The sequence below is a fragment of the Sesamum indicum genome, linkage group LG6 (assembly GCF_026168435.1).
Source record: "Sesamum indicum cultivar Baizhima isolate 11 linkage group LG6, ASM2616843v1, whole genome shotgun sequence".
NCBI lineage: Eukaryota > Viridiplantae > Streptophyta > Magnoliopsida > Lamiales > Pedaliaceae > Sesamum > Sesamum indicum.
In genome coordinates, this window is record NC_142662.1 from 18,320,664 (window position 1) to 18,337,483 (window position 16,820).

General features: G+C 33.7%; 1 protein-coding gene across 1 annotated transcript; it reads left to right on the plus strand.

The window, feature by feature from the left end:
* Positions 1-7,915: 7,915 nt before the first annotated feature.
* LOC105164188 (uncharacterized) lies at positions 7,916-16,592 on the plus strand. Its single transcript, XM_011082793.3, has 5 exons — positions 7,916-8,236; positions 8,322-8,420; positions 9,265-9,338; positions 9,692-9,780; positions 16,326-16,592. The coding sequence occupies exons 1-5, from the start codon at positions 8,037-8,039 to the stop codon at positions 16,431-16,433; spliced, it is 570 nt and encodes a 189-aa protein (XP_011081095.1). The 5' UTR covers positions 7,916-8,036; the 3' UTR covers positions 16,434-16,592.
* Positions 16,593-16,820: the final 228 nt, after the last annotated feature.

Consider the following 16,820-nt stretch of genomic DNA (forward strand, 5'->3'; position numbering starts at 1 on the left):
TTTTTTTTTAGAGTAAATGTGCTGCTAATTATACACAATTCTTAGTACTGTATAATTATACTGTGATAAAATCAAAGTTATTATCAATTAATATATATTTTTAATGATAACTTCTAAATTAACAAATAATATTTTGCCACTAATATTTTATTATAATATATAATCATCGTGCTAATAAATTTCTTTTCAAGGGCCGTGCTACAATTTTATTATATATATATATATATATATTTGAATTCAACTAATAATAAAAGTAATTAATTAATTTTATTCATGAAAAGAATAATATTAATTCTTGGATCGCCACCACTACACGGCGGCGCCGTCTTGGCCGTTGCGGCGGTTGAGTTTAAAGGAATTTGAGGGAGGCGATGATCTTCCCGCACTCACTATGACGTGAATGCAACGTTGCTGTTCATGCTGGACCTATTATTTTTTTTAAAAAAAAAAAAGAATTAGAAAATGTGGCGACCTTTGAATGGATGAAGGGTCAAAAAAGAGAAGAAACTAAAGTGGGATGGAACACGTGGAGGACAGCTCAATAGCCATTGGTCGTCTCCTTTTTAGATATTTTTAATTCCAAAAAACCCGCCCCGTCGCTATTCCTATTCCCATTCTTCGTTTCCTCTTCCCCTACTTTATGACCTTTTAAATGAAAAAGACAGCGCCAAATTCAAATAATTGGGAGGGAAGAATTGGCAACCATGTGATAGTTATTTTTTAGGGTAATTATACAGTTCTTCTTGAAATTTGATGTAGTTATATGTAAATTTTTTATAATTTAAAAAATCACATGTAGTACCATTGACGTTTGTTTTCGTCCAATAAATAGACATCTCAATTAGTCAAAATCTATATTTGGTGAGAAAACATTCATTTTTGACCTGCAATAAAAAAATTAGTAAATCAATCGGGAGTAAATGTAGATTTTTTCAAAATTATTTTGCTAATATCAACACATTTTGTGAATTTTAACTAACAAATTGATCTATTTGTTAAACGAAAACAAAACGTCAGTCATCAGAACTTACTAAATGTAATTTTTCAAACCACAAAGGATCAACGTATAATTATATTACATCTCATAAGACGGTAGTCTAATTATATATCCCTTATCTTTTCCACTAAAAAATATGTATTAACTGATGAAAATTTTCATCTTTATAATTTTATTAGCGTAAAAAAATCATCATGATTAAGAATTAATTAGTAATAAAATTAACAAATTAATATTTGTTATATTTTTTTTTTTTATCTTTGATCATATAATAATTAGCTATGATAAAAAAAGAATCATATTCTTCTAATACAATAACAACAATTTAGAAAGAATGTCTTTGCACGTTAAGTTCGTTAAAGTTATTTTAATTTATAGTAATATCACATCTTTATTTGAAGCAATATATATTTTCAAAAACCTAATTAGACCCAACTTTCAGATTCCGAATAGAGATTATATATCACGATTAATTAATATTTATTATAATTTTAATTATGATCGAAATATTTATCATAATTTTTGATTATGACTAATGTTCTTCATTACAGATCGAAACAACAGTCGATAGCCGTTGCACAATTAGAATTAATTATTATGCATTGTGATTTTTCACTCACTACAAAAAGATGACTTAATAATTGCAAAAAAATTCGATACTAGAATCAGCGTCGAGTTAGTAGTAAGTAAAATTTTCGTTGCTAATTTACATTGTTTGATAGATATAATTCGTTGCTAAATTCGTCAGCAAGTAAATTTTCGTCGTTAAATATGTTAGCAAGTAAATTTCTTGTATTAAATAATGTAGATTAGCAACGAAAATTTTACTTACTAATAAGCTCGACATTAATATTTTTTCGTTGCTATTAAAATAATTTTCTTGCAGTAGCTTTTATTATAACAATTAATTATAAAAAAGTATCATCTGATCCTGTAATGATCATATACACAACACATCGTACACATGACATGGGTTTTCGAAATAATTGACAATAAAAATATTTAAAATTTTCAAAAAGAAAAAAGAAAATAAATTTATTTTCCGTAGGGAGATGGATGTGGGTCGACATGTTTGAGCATGTTCCCCTTAAACGTGATTAAGACGTGTTTACGCGATGCAAATCTCAACGGATTAAGACTTAATTGTGTTACCTAATCCAGAGATTTTTGCATGATTAAGCATGCCTTCAATGGGTCCCACTGGAAAATCGAGTGCTCGATCTCCACGTAATCTTTGCTCCCTGCAATATTCTTACACAATTTTTTTAATATTACTATTCTGGGTTCTTTATAAGATTTCAAGGAGTACAAGAGAAGTGAAAGTAAAAAGAAACGTATATAAAGTTCCTCCGGAGTCAAATTTTGTTTCCATCCGAAATTGGACGAAAAAATAAGTGTATAAGACCAAAAAGGCGACAAAGTATATATATTTTATTTTTATTTATTCTATTGCATATACATTGTTGAAATTGTGGCTCGTGACCATTTAGGTAGGCTCAAAGCCCACCTGGCCCCTTTTCACTTGGATAGCTCCTATTTTTTCCCCAAGCTGCTCGGTCCACTATGTATTGTTATTCAGTCCTACTCGACCCGGTCCATCACCCTCACCCGACCTGGTACCTTAGTTATTTAAAGGTATCTTTCCTAACCCTAACTCTCATTAGCCGCTCTATCCTCTTCTCTTCTTATTTGGTTGTGGCCGATTCTTAGTTTGCTCCCTCATTTTTTGGTTCTTCTCTATTTTCAGTTTCCAATGGCTTTGGAAACTCCATCCACCTCCACATCTCCTTCTTTTTCTTATATTTTATCGTCTACAAATACCTACGAGAAATACCTAAAAGCTTACCAAGATCTCTCCTGTGATTTTTTCCTTTGTGGCTGAGATTGTTCTCTGTGAACAAAATCTTGGTGGTACCTTGATTGGAATTTGAGCAACTGTGAGTAAGGTTGCCGGCCTTTGGTGGCCGTGTGCTTGCCTCTCCGACAAATGCTTCGGTCATAATTATATAAGATGTCCGAATATTATTGATTATAGTTAAATAACTTAATGTTTTACACTAATTTGTTTGACCCTATATGTAATTAAATAGTATCGATTTATTATAATTTTTAAATTAATTACAAATAATTTATTTTTTTGGCACCAAAATTAAATAAAGATCACACACTAGAAGAAAATTTAACGTTAGCTATAATTTTATTAGTTACGAATTAAAATTATAGTAAATAATTATTTATTAATCATAGTTAAGTAAAAATTGAGGTAAAAGTTTAAATTATCCATTATAAAAATTATTTCTATCATACTACAATTAATTTTTTTAATTATGATAATTAGTAATAATTAAATATTAAATATCTTTCTAGTGACATGACTTATTATTTTCCCCTATTTGTGGGCAAACGTAGGGTTTGATGTGTGAGCCCATTAGTGGGCAAGAAAACATAGGCAGAAGGCAAAGTATTAATTATTTCTCTATTTCCTCATAGTACTTCATTTTGTACACATGCCACTGTCAGAAAATTCACTCTACATAAAAAAAGAATGAGAAAGATTACTCAAATTAGACCATTTTCCAATTCTCACTAGCTGCACTTAAAGAGAGAGAATGACAATTTATCCCTTCTACTATGAGGAAAATATTTTTATTTTTATTATAGTTAATTGTAATGAAAAAAATTAAAATAAATATAATATAGTAAATACAAATTAACCATTGCTGCATAACGACTATTAACCGTTTGCTTCAGCAAACGAGGTCGTTGGATGATATGTTATTATATTATCATTTACTTATCTAACGACTTACACTTCAAGTGAATACAAATCTAACTGAGCGACATTATTTTTCTTTGATTCTTGAAATGTCAAAAATGGTACTGAATACTTGGATAATTACCTGTTGAATAATACATGTTTACATCATTATCTATTAATCCGACAACTGATCACTGCTCCTATGGATACAAATTCGAATATATAAAGTGCATCAATTTTCCCTATTCTTGTAAGGATTGAATTTTCTGTTACAAACTCTATCCAATTTTCTATTTCTTTCTAATATATACACGTCATCTATATAATATTTTTTTAAAAAATAAAATACATAATATCATTTTTATATATAGTGTGTATATTAAATAAAGTATAAAATAATATACGATTTGCAACAAAAAAATTCAATCCAATCATCAAAATATAAAAAAGGGTATGGAATACAAAGGATAGAATTTGGGGGGGAGGGGGGGGGGGGGTTGCTGTGTTGACCCAAATGAGAGGATTAGGTCACATGCAACAAGTGAAAGTGACAAGCTTTGCTCCCTGAATTATGAATAACTTCACATGACACAAACATTCTATGTACTCTCACTCACTGCCTAAGTTTAAGTACTACAGTCAGAATAGTATGTAGGCCCAAACTGCCATTACATCACACTCTCACAGGATTTGGGCATCACAGAAAATCCAAACATGGCCCTATCTTTTATTGCTCTTTCAGAAATTGCATGTGAGCTTTCATTTATTTCTTTCATCATTTTTGAGTTAATATGTAATGAATTCTTTACTAAAATTGACAATAAATTTGACTTTTAATTGTTAACAAATGGGGTATGTTTGGATGAATTTATGAGAATGCTATAAAATATATTTGTATTGTTACCGAGCATCGAATTACCAATTTATTTATTCATATTGATACATAAGGGAGTTTCAATAAGAATTCGGCTATAAGACTCTAATGTAACATAAGGATTATTTTCGACAATATATATATATATATATATATATATATGCTAGCACTTAAATACCAAAGTTAGTATCATTTTCAATTATGAATTGAGGGGAAAACTAACGAAAAATGTCGTAAAACTAGCAAGTGTGTGAAGAAATATCTAGAATTCAGGCACAGAGAGTCGAAACGAGTGCCTGAGAGTGTCTTGAGAGCATGCCACTTTCTTTACCTTCCTGGACTCCTTTTAATAACTACAGAATGAAAAATTTAGGGTTGGTTCACTATAAGAAATAACATCTATAACAACGACAACATTTCATGCAAAATAGTGGAGTGTTTGTTGCTAAGTTATTTGGTAAGTAACTCGTCCCGGATTTGGATATCGAGTTTTTTCTCTTGTTGACTTTTACTAACGAAAAATATTTGTGCCAGTTACAAAACTTTGCAATATTAAAATTCATTTCTAATTATAGTAAGAAAATATTTTGTTTCTGATGTCATTTTTGAAATTACATAAACTTAAAAATTTTTATTCCTTGCTGAATTCGTTGCTAATTACCTACAAAATTACTTTCATTTTTGATTTTTCAAGCTATTGGCATAATATGGTTCAAAACTCACACGCAAATAGATAATTATATACCAAAAATACGTTTTTACAAGAAAAATAACAACATCATGAGAAATATTTTTGTCAACTTTCTATCACATAAAAGTCCTCACTAAGGCTATTTAGGAGAAAAATTGTTAGTCGTTGATGAACCATTATCTCGAAATTCCTGTTGGTTTCTCTAAGCTGTTTGCTGGCCTATCTTTCTCTGGTGAGCTGCAGGTCATCTGAGTTTTGGGCTTTAATTGTCATTAATGGGATTCGACTTTTGTGGCAAATTTAGGGCCTTTGGAAAATTTGATGCCACTACCTAGGCATCAAATATGTATATCAACGTATACAAAATGGATAATTACAATATCTTCTCCTGAGATTTTTAGTGTAATTATACGTAAATTTTATATAGTTTGAAAAATTATATTAGTATATTTGAGATTTATTTCTGTTTAACAAATATGTTCCTCTGGTTCCTTTGTTTAAACTTACTTTAATCACTCAAGTTTATTTCTTGATTTTAACATCCTTAAATTTTAGTTTTTGCCTCGGTTTGGTCCCTCTGACCACTTTTCGATGAAAATGTGGCTGAATTTTGACTTTTTGGAAAGTAAAATAGTCAATTTAATTTTGATTTTTCTCATTTTAATTCCTTAAATTTGAAAAATTATCAAGTTAGTCCTTTTTTAGAAAGGAAACCATTTCTTTTTTATAATTTTATATGGTGAATATGATGTAATTCTTTTATGCGAATAATAATTTTTTTTGAACTCATACGAACATAATAAGAACATATTGCTTAACACAAAATAAAATAGTCTCTTTTCTTTTTTTAGACGTTTCAAAAAGAAAATCAAAACACTACCCTCTAAAAATCAAAATTCAATCATATTTTCATCGAGAAAAGGTCAGAAAGACCAAATTGAGACAAAAACTAAGGTTGAATATAATTTACCCTCCTGTGTTAACGAAAAAGTGCAAAACAAGCCTTGTGAAAAAAATAAAATACAATTTACCTCGTTATAACACTAAAAACTGATGCAATTTATCCCCTTCGGAAGGGTAAATTACACTTTATTTTTCTACAGGTGCTTTTTCGCATTTTTTTTATTAACACATAGGGGTAAATGTATTTAACCTAAAAAAACCAACATTTAAAAATATTAAAATCAAGATGTAAACTTAAGAGAAACGAAAACTTAAAAGACTAAATATAGCATTTGTCATTTTTGACATATTAGTTAAGAACGTCGGGTTGATAATTAATATCCATTGAAAAAATTATCGATAATAACAACGATTTTTGTCCGTCCCAAAAATCCATCCCAATTACTAAACCTTTTTTTTTTTTCCCCACTGCAACTTCTCGAAATCAAGCTTGTAAAATGAACAAAAATGAATCAGTCGCATGTCTTTTCAAACATCTCTGATGTGGTTGAGATTTTTCTACTAAGGTATAAAATTGGAAATTTTACCTCGACACAATTGCGCACCAGGTGAATTGCAATTTCTGAGAGATGTGCTGTTTTCAAGAAAATGAATTCTCAATCAATGAATAGTAAATTGCATTAAAAAATTAGTATTTTGGTATTTATAATTGTATTGAAAATTATATAGTGTGGTCGGTTGTATATGTTTAGTGTATACCTCATACATATTAAATTACTTATTTACCCTTACAAATTAATATTTTTTATTAATGTACATCAATCTCTTTAAACTATATTTGATTAGGGTGAATTCAAAAAATAAGTGACAGATATAAATTTAGAGAATTAAAATCAATACATTCTCAACAAATAGACCTTATAATTTCCACAAAATGAAACTAAATACATTTTTTCAAGACAAAAACACTCTTCGTACACATCAATAGGCAAAAAACAATTCACCATTCTTAATCAAATTTATATATTAATCGAATTGATGCACTGTTTAATTATCTAATTTTGTAAAATATTAATATGATCATGTAATTATTACATAAAAAAACTATGTACTTACCGATTGCACACGACGCAATTGACTATAATATAACACAACCATGATTCCTCTCTCTTTCGTGGTAAGTCCAGTTCGTGTCTTATTAAATGGAAAAATGCAGTAAATTATTGTAATTTTTTTAGCAATTTATTTTTTTTGTATTTTTTAAAATATAACAATTTACCCTTTTTTATTTTTTAAAATTAGCTATTATAGCACGTTGTTCCTACGTGCATATGATAAAATTTTTTTCATGCTTTAAAATATATTATAAATAAAGTAAAATACATAAATCGCTATATTACATTAATAAATAATAATAATAATAATCATCATCATCAATTAATGTAAATTTTGAAAAATTGAATAATTTGGCTATTCTACCATGAAGTGTAATTTTGACTATATGAAAAATTAATGCAGTTGTATCATTAATCGTCGTTTATGACTGTGGAGGGACTTCTCATTTTATATTATTATAGATGAAGCAATTTATCTCTGTATTTTTATAAAAAATAATTTACTAATTTACCATATGAGTCATAAATTGCATTAAAACCCTTATTAAATTGAAGAACTTGCTTAAACTATTATAGTTTTACAGACTTTACCATCACATGGCCTCCGTCAACTCTCTCACAGATCTCCCTCTCCTCCATTTCTTACAAAACTCACAGCTCCCAACATTATTAACTCTTTATCTATCGGAGCAGAATCCATGGCCGCCGCCGCCCCTTCTTCCTGTATTGGCACCACCCTTCTTCTCAACACCACCACCAATTCCCGCAGTACTGATCTCAAATATTCACCCCCATTGACTCTCCACAGTGAAGGGCACTGCTCCGTTCTTCGCCGGAGTAGTTATTTGCAAAGATCTTCGGCTCTGAGAAGATCAGTAAACAGCCCATCATCATACAAGTACAAATTCACAACCCTAATTCTTCTACGCAAATACATATACAAATGTATGTGATTGTGTGTGTGTGTGTTTGGAGAATTGCAGGTGTTCGGTAGTGAGGAATGCTACGCCGGAAGCAGCCGGAGATCTTCTCTCATCTCTTGCTGGAATACCAGACATCTCCCTCCTCGGAGACAATCCATGGTCAGACTCTTCCCTTTTCTAGTTTTAAACTGATTTTTCAATGCCAATTCTTCTTTCTTTTTGGAGTAAGAAACAATAGTTTCAGGGAAAAATGCAATTTTAGTTTCATAACTTAGGATGGTAGCAATTTTGATTCCGTTCTTAGTTATGGGCCTCCCTTTAATTTGGTCATGGGCCACAATTATTTCACACATGTAAACCCCTGATCATCAAGTTTTTGGCGCTCCTCGAGCAAGCTTGTGAGCGATGCTGGATTCCTCACCTTCCAATCTGCGACTAAATGATCTCAAGAAACATCATAAATAAATTTGTTAATTTTCCAACGACAGGGGAAATGACCTTTTTCATCCCCAAAATTAGGCATTTTCTTTTTCTTTTAACTTTTGATCAAACTAATTACGAAATTTTCACTTTTGTTTTCTTAATTTTTTCACTTTTAAAAATTAGTACTTTTAGTCCCATAATACATTTTTGTTATATGTTTTAACAAAAAATGCTAAGCATGTTGTCGTTAGAACCTTTACGCTTTTGGTCCCATATGTTACATGATTCTCATTTTTTATATGATATATAGCATTTTTTGTTCCATACACTTAACGGCCACGTGACATTTTTCGTTTAACATCCAAGGGAAAGATTTCATGAGATCAAAACTACTACTTTTTTGTAGTTATGGGCTAAAAATGAGAATTTCATAATTAAAAGAATCAAAATTAGAAAAATCGTAGATTACGGGAAGAAAAATATTATTTTTCCTCCAACAACACATAATTTTAAATTTCGAAACGTGCCCGTTTGTGTAATTCATTAGATATGATTTTAGGACAGTGTAATGTTGCGGCAGGTTAGCTGGGGCTGGGGCTGCTGGGCTGTCTGCAGCAGTGCCTTTGACTGTGCAAAGGCTGTTAAAATTAAGAAGTAAGAAGCTCAACATCCAAGTAAATATATATATAAATGGGAAAAATGCAAGAAATCCTTTGTGATATCAAATTATCCCTTTATGAAAAAATAAATAGCGATTTACCTTTCTATATTTTTTAAAATACAACAATTTATTCCCCTATGATTTTTAAAAATAAAGCAATTTTACCTTCTTGTATAAGGAGGTAAATTGCTTCATTTTAAAAAGTACAGGAGGGTAAATTGCTATATTTTTTTTTAATAGGAGGGTAATGTGCTCATTTTCAATATCACATAGGGGTAAATTGTTATTCACCCATATATAAATTGGTAAAGAGATTTTTAGGTTATGAAAAGTTTATTTTGCATAGAGTGGGTTAATACCGCGGTAGAGCCGGTGGAAGTGGTAGCGGAGGTGCCGCCGCAACCAGCTCAGAAAGTTGAAGAATTGATGGAGAAGGTGCACAATCTTTGCTTTATAATCCAATTCTCAATTATTGATTAGCTCTATATTGTATGCTTCAAGGTTTTAAGGGGTCCTTTTCTTACTTGTTTTGGTTTTAAGTTTATTAACCCAAAATACTTAGGGTTGGCAATGGGAATATGATAACTGCTTTTCTAAAGCACGTGTCATATAGATTAGGGTAAAATGCAGACACTCCTAATGTATGGAGTCATTTGCACTTTCATTTATATAGTAGTAAAGAATTGATAAAAGAATTTATAAAAATATTGGAGAACTATATTTGAGAAATATTAAAAAATTATATTTGAGAAATATTATGGTTATTTAAAAGAAAAATGAGATTCCCGCAATAATTTAATTCAGGGACATCATTAAGAACTATAATTATAAAGATACGAGGGTTTTAGATTAAGCGAATTCTTGGGAGTTATTGACGAGAAAATGATTATTAAATGAAATTGAATGATGAAGCTAATGATATATCTTGATGTGTAAATTGGAATAAAAGATGGCTTACCTAACTAGGAGGGGGCATACTGCAAATGATGATATAGTTGATGACGAGCTGTGTGTTGTCATTGATTAGTGTAGATGATGTGACATATCATACGAGCTATATGCCGTGTGATATGAGTGATGATTGATATCATACGAGCTGTGTGTTGTGTGATATAAAAAAAAAAACAAAGAAGAAAAAAGTATTGTGATTGAGATGATGATGATAGCTGGCAAAGGATATTGAGTGATCCATTCCAGTTTGGTTAAGCAGGGCCTTAGAAAAATAAACGACAATGTCAAATATTATATCGTGTTTGAGGTTCAATTCTAGTATTGGTTTTGCATGACTATGGGCATTGAGTATTTTGTGATTACATAACGAATATTGGTTGATTAGTGTCATTACATGAAATTGGTTTTCTGTTGTACTTGCCATATGTGTGTATATATATAGGCTAATTAGCCATGTTTAATGAGTTGGCAACTCACTCTTTGTCACAAACTTTTCAGAAGATAGCTCGCAATGACTCATTTAGTTAGAGCGTAAGCCAGTTGTCAGACTTGTAGGTGGGTCAGTAGTGTCATTGTGAGTCAGGAGTTCAACTTACGATTTTGCATTCATAAGTTGAAATTTTTCTTAATTTTAGTCTTCACGTGCATTATCTATCTAATAATTAATGAAAAATGCACGTGACGAATAAAATTGAGAAAATTTTCAACTTATAGGATAAACTATGAGAAAATCATAACAAATAAGACTAAATTAAAAAATGCCCCAAATATGAAACCAAAATACGATTTTCCGTAAATATAGTTCGACTTCTATGTGAAGAAATTTGCAGTAGAGAAAGCAAAGAAACCAAAAACTTGAACCAAGAAATTTGTAGAGCAAAAAGCTCTGTTTATGCAGATCTTCATTTCTGTCAACAAAAATTACAGAGAGCAAAGAGAAAGAAGGATTAAATACAATCCCATTGGGTAACTAACTAACTGCCTCAACAGTGACGTGGACCAATACGTATTGGAGTAAATGACTCAAATGCCGTGTCAGCAAAATAAGCAACAAAATCGCGAATGGAACAAAACGTTTACTGAAAGAGTGACTCTCTCTGTTCTTCACCTGTCCAGCATCCAAGTAATTTATTGCAGAATCAGTAGCATCCTGCTGCACTTTCTGAAACTCCTGAAACTTGCATAATTCAACAGCCCCCCACAAGTGGGACTGGGAGCCAAAGAAACCAGACCCAACTTGGATAACAGAGAGCGAAACAGCTTCAATGGAAGAGTTTTAGTGAACAGGTCTGCAGGCTGGGAAGAGCTACAAACATAAATGGGCAGGATGAAGCCATCTGCATATGCATTGCGAACAATGTGACAATCTATCTCAATGTGCTTCGTACGCTCATGAAAAATGGGATTAGCGGTAATATGAAGAGCTGCCATATTATCGCAAAACAACTCCACAGGCACAGGGAAAGAAACACCAAAGTCAGCAAGTAGATAAGAGAGCCAACGTAACTCGCAAACAACAGCGGCCATACTATGATATTCCGCTTCAGCCGTTGATCGGGAAACTGTTGATTGTTTCTTGGTCTTCCAAGAGACCAATGCATCACCTAGAAATATACAAAAGCCAGTGAGAGAGCGGCGAGAGTTGCTGCAAGATGCCCAGTCGGCATCACAATAGGCCTTGAGAACAAAGGTATTCTATGAAGGAAGAAACAACCCTTGTGAACGAGAACCTTTGTGGTAACGAACCACGTGGAGAGCCGCCTTCCAATGAGCCTCACAAGGACGTGTGAGGAATTGGCTCAACTACTGAACCGAGTGAGAAATATCCGGACGAGTGAACCCCAAATAAAGCAACCTCCCAACTAATCATCTATACGAGTCTGGATTAGTGAGCAACGCACCACACCCTTTGTTAAGCTTCAGCCCCTGAGGAAAGGGCGTAGAGACAGATTTCGCAGCACTCAAACCGGTGTCATTGATGATATCAACTATATACTTAGTTTGGGCTACATATAAACCCGTGGAGTTTCGTGCAATTTCTAGCCCAAGGAAATACCTTGCATCCCCCATGTCTTTGATTGTAAACAAGTCATGTAGATACTGCTTGACTTTCTGAATATCATCCATAGTAGGAGCCGTAACCAATGTATCGTCAACATAAACGAGAAGTGTCATAATACCGGAGCTTGTAGATTTTGTGAACAAGCAGTGATCATGTGCAGATTGCACAAAACCGAATTCTGTAAGTCTAAGAGTAAACTCCACGTTCCACTGTCGTGACGCCTGCTTCAGGCCATAGAGCGATCTTTCTAGTTTACAAACCAACCCTGGTTTCACTGGATAGCCCTTCGGTGGAGTCATATACAAGTCCTCGTCTAAATGCCCATGTAAAAAGGTGTTGTTCACGTCCATCTGTTGTAGTGGCCAACTGTGAGCTGCAGCCAAAGTCAAGAACAAACGGATAGTAACATTTTTTGCGACAGGGGAGAAACTGTCAGTAATCGATCCCCTCAATCTGATTGAGCCCTTTCGCCACAAGATGCGCCTTATAACGTTCGACAGATCCATCTGCTCGAAGTTTAGTCTTGAAGACCCATTTACATCCGATAGCCTTCTTTCCATCAGGCAAGGTTGTCATTCGCCAAGTTTTATTGCGTTCCAAGGCCTCCAACTCAGTCTTCATAGCATCTCTCCACTGCACATATTTCACTGCATCTGAAAAAGACTTGGGTTCCTGCAACATTGAAAGAGAGGCAACAAAAGACATATGCAATGTTACTAGAACAGAGTATAGAAGGTGTAGTGGAGTGAGAGACAAAATCAATTAACCAAGCTGGTTTTCTTGTCGGCCGAAGGGACCGCCTAAGAGGAGGAGGACTAACATTTGGTGTGGAGGTAGGAGGAGTAAATACAACGGTATCAGGCGGAAAATGAGAGGAGGGAGTAACAGCAGAAGGATTAGTAACATGAGCTTGTTGTATAGGTTGTGAGGGAGCATCAGATGATAAGTATGGATGATCATTTGAATGTAGAGCTCCCTGAGGCAGTGGACAATTTGAAGAAACAGGTCCATGATTTGAGAAGGGAAAAACATCCTCATAAAAGTGAACATCTCTAGAGATAACAATGCACTCATTCTCCAAGTCATATAATTTGTAGGCGAAAATTCATTGCATATCCAAGCATGACACATTTAAAGGGTTTTGGTTGGAGTTTTGTGATGTGGGGATTCACATTCGACGCATAGCAAAGGTAACCAAAAATCCGCAAAAGATCATAGGAGGGAGTGTGCCCATATAATTTTTCAAATGGAGTTTTCCAACATAGGAGCTTGGAAGGAGTTATGTTTATTAGAAATGTAGCAGCCAAAACTGCATCACCCCAGAATTTTATGGGTAATAAGGCATGGAACAAGAGAGCACGAGCAACATTCAAAAGGTGCCTGTGCTTTCGTTCGACCCTACCGTTCTGTTGCGGAGTATAAAAACAGGATGTTTGGTGAATGATTCCCAACTTATCACAAAGACTTTGACAGTTGTGGTTAATGAATTCAGACCCATTATCTGAACGTAGAACCTTTATATTCTTGTTAAATTGATTGTTGACTAACTGACAGAAGGAATTTAGAATGGACGGAACTTGGGATTTGTGTTTGAGTAAATATGTCCATAACGAACGACTGTAATCATCTAATATAGTTAAGATGTAATTGCACCCAGATATAGTTGGAGTTTTATAAGGCCCCCACACATCAAGATGTACCAAATCAAAAGATGCCTGTGAATGTGAATAACTGAGAGGAAAAGAAATTCTTGTTTGTTTGGATTTATGACATATATCACATGCTGATTCATTTGGAACATCAATGGAACCGATGTCAGGAATATGTTTAAGCGCTTGAAAAGAAGCATGGCCTAGCCTAGAGTGCCAAACCAGAGGATTACAATGAAGAACGGTGGAGTAAGACACAGCATCGGTATTCATGTCTGTGTCGGAATGATGATGCTTAAACACATATAATTTCTTGTAAAGTATTCCCACAACCAGATTCCGCTTAGTGGCCTGGTCTTGCAAAATACAAGTATCTTTAGAGAAGAGAAGACTGCAAGATTGTTGTTGACATAGTTGGCTAACAGAGAGAAGGTTAACGGAAAATTCAGTAATATGTAGAACATGATCCAGAACAAGAGTTGCTGTTAATTGAACAACACCAGGTTACAAAATAGCTCGTTTTGAGCCATCCGATAAATGAATGAAGTGAGGTTGTGAAGGTTTTGAGTAGGATTTAACATCAACACATATGTGGTTAGTCGCCCCACTATCAATGATCCAACAACACGAATCAATTTCAGAAGGTTTAGAATGTTACCTGCAAACTCCTCTTCATATTGTACGTAGTTTGCAAGTGATTGGATAACTAGGTATACTGTGTTTTTGTATCACTCTGAGAAGCTCAGACATCATTTCAGCCATGCTCTGTGATGATGTAGTATGCGTGGCAGTCACCTTATCACCCACAGTTGCTGCAAAACCTTTATTCACAGTTCCTTTCTTTCTTTTGTCATTTAGAGTTTTGTACCAATTCGGTACTCCGTGAATCTGAAAGCATGTTTCATGAGAGTGTCCTGGTTTGTGACAATTTGTGCAAACTAATCATTTTTTGTCCAGAAAAGGCCTACGTTTCTAATTGTACTTGTCAGTACCTTCTCTTCTATTTATGTTCAAGGAAGGCTGACAAGCTATGTGGCTGGAAGAATCAACCATATCTATCCGCACGGCTCTCTGTTTTTGCACAGCATACACCATAGAGAAAGCTTTCTCAACATCCGGCAATGGATCCTGCATTAATATTTGACTGCGTTCATTGTCAAAGCTTTCATCTAATCCCATGAGAAACTGCATAACTTGAGTAGAAGCAATTAGATCTGTTATGGCTTTGTTGACGCCACAAGTGCATCCTCCGCAAATGCATTTAGGAAAAGGCGCTAGGCAAGTAAGCTCATTCCAAAACTTCGTAAGCTTCGTGAGATAGCCAGTAAGTGACAAACCTTCCTGCGAGATCGAACAAATGTCTCTTTGTATCTGAAATGCCATCGGTTCATTGCTGCGACCATACCTCCTCTGTAATGCAAGCCATAGCTCTCGTGAAGAAGCGGAGTACATGAATGCCTCCACAATGTCCTTGGAAATAGAATTCCAAATCCACGAAGTCACCATTAAATCGACACGTCTCCACTGTTCAAAAATTGCCGATCCAACAACAGGTTGTGGAAAACTTCCATCGATGAAACCTAGTTTCATTTTCGTACCTAGAGAAACATAGACAGCACGACTCCAAGCCAAAAAATTTGATCCGTCCAGCAGAGACGAAGTCAAGGCTAAGCTCGAATGTTCAGAAGGATGTATGTATAAAGCGTCCTTCTCGAATTGATTCAATTCTATTCCTCCAGTATAATGATTCGTACCTGCTGTAGTAGCATTCTCTGTCATGTTTATAATCGGTCAATTGATCGTAGTCAATCAACAATAAACCGTATACAGAGACCTTCACGAGGAAGGCTCTGATACCATGAAGAAATTTGCAGTAGAGAAAGCAAAGAAACCAAAAACTTGAACCAAGAAATTCGTAGAGCAAAAAGCTCTGTTTCTGCAGATCTTCATTTCTGTCAACAAAAATTACAGAGAGCAAAGAGAAAGAAGGATTAAATACAATCCCAGTGGGTAACTAACTAACTGCCTCGACAGTGACGTGGACCAATACGTATTGGAGTAAATGACTCAAATGCCATGTCAGCAAAATAAGCAACAAAATCGCGAATGGAACAAAACGTTTACTGAAAGAGCGACTCTCTCTGTTCTTCACCTATCCAGCATCCAAGTACTTTATTGCAGAATCAGTAGCATCCTGCTGCACTTTCTGAAACTCCTGAAACTTGCATAATTCAACACTATTGTCATATAATTTCAACTTCGAATACAAATTAAACATTTACATGGGACTTATGTTTTGGCGATTGAATTTGGTGCAGGTGAAAGAACTGGACGAGAAGCTGGAGGCTTTACTCAACAAACACTCCAATTCGACTAACATATCTGTAAACATTAATTGTTTTGGCAATTCCGAACGCCTACAATGAGAAGCCAAAAATATCAGTTTGAGCTTCTAGTGAACGGAAAAATATTATTTCTAGGAACAACGAACACACCGCCTTTCCATGAATTTGGTGTAATTATATATAAATAATTTTATGTAGTTATACGAAAATTTCATGTGATCGGAGAATTTAATCATGAAATTTTATAATTTTGTAGTTTTAGTTCTTTTCCTGCCAATTTGATTGGAGAATTGTATTTGATTTGTACATAATTTAATTAAATTATAATTTTACTTCTATAAATAATTGGTTCAGAATAAAAAAAATTCCAACTACGCTAAATTAGAGGACTAGAAAAGTCGACGTGCATTAAATTACAAGACAACAAAAAATTGCCATCTCATCCTAAGGTCTAAAGTCATGAATCCG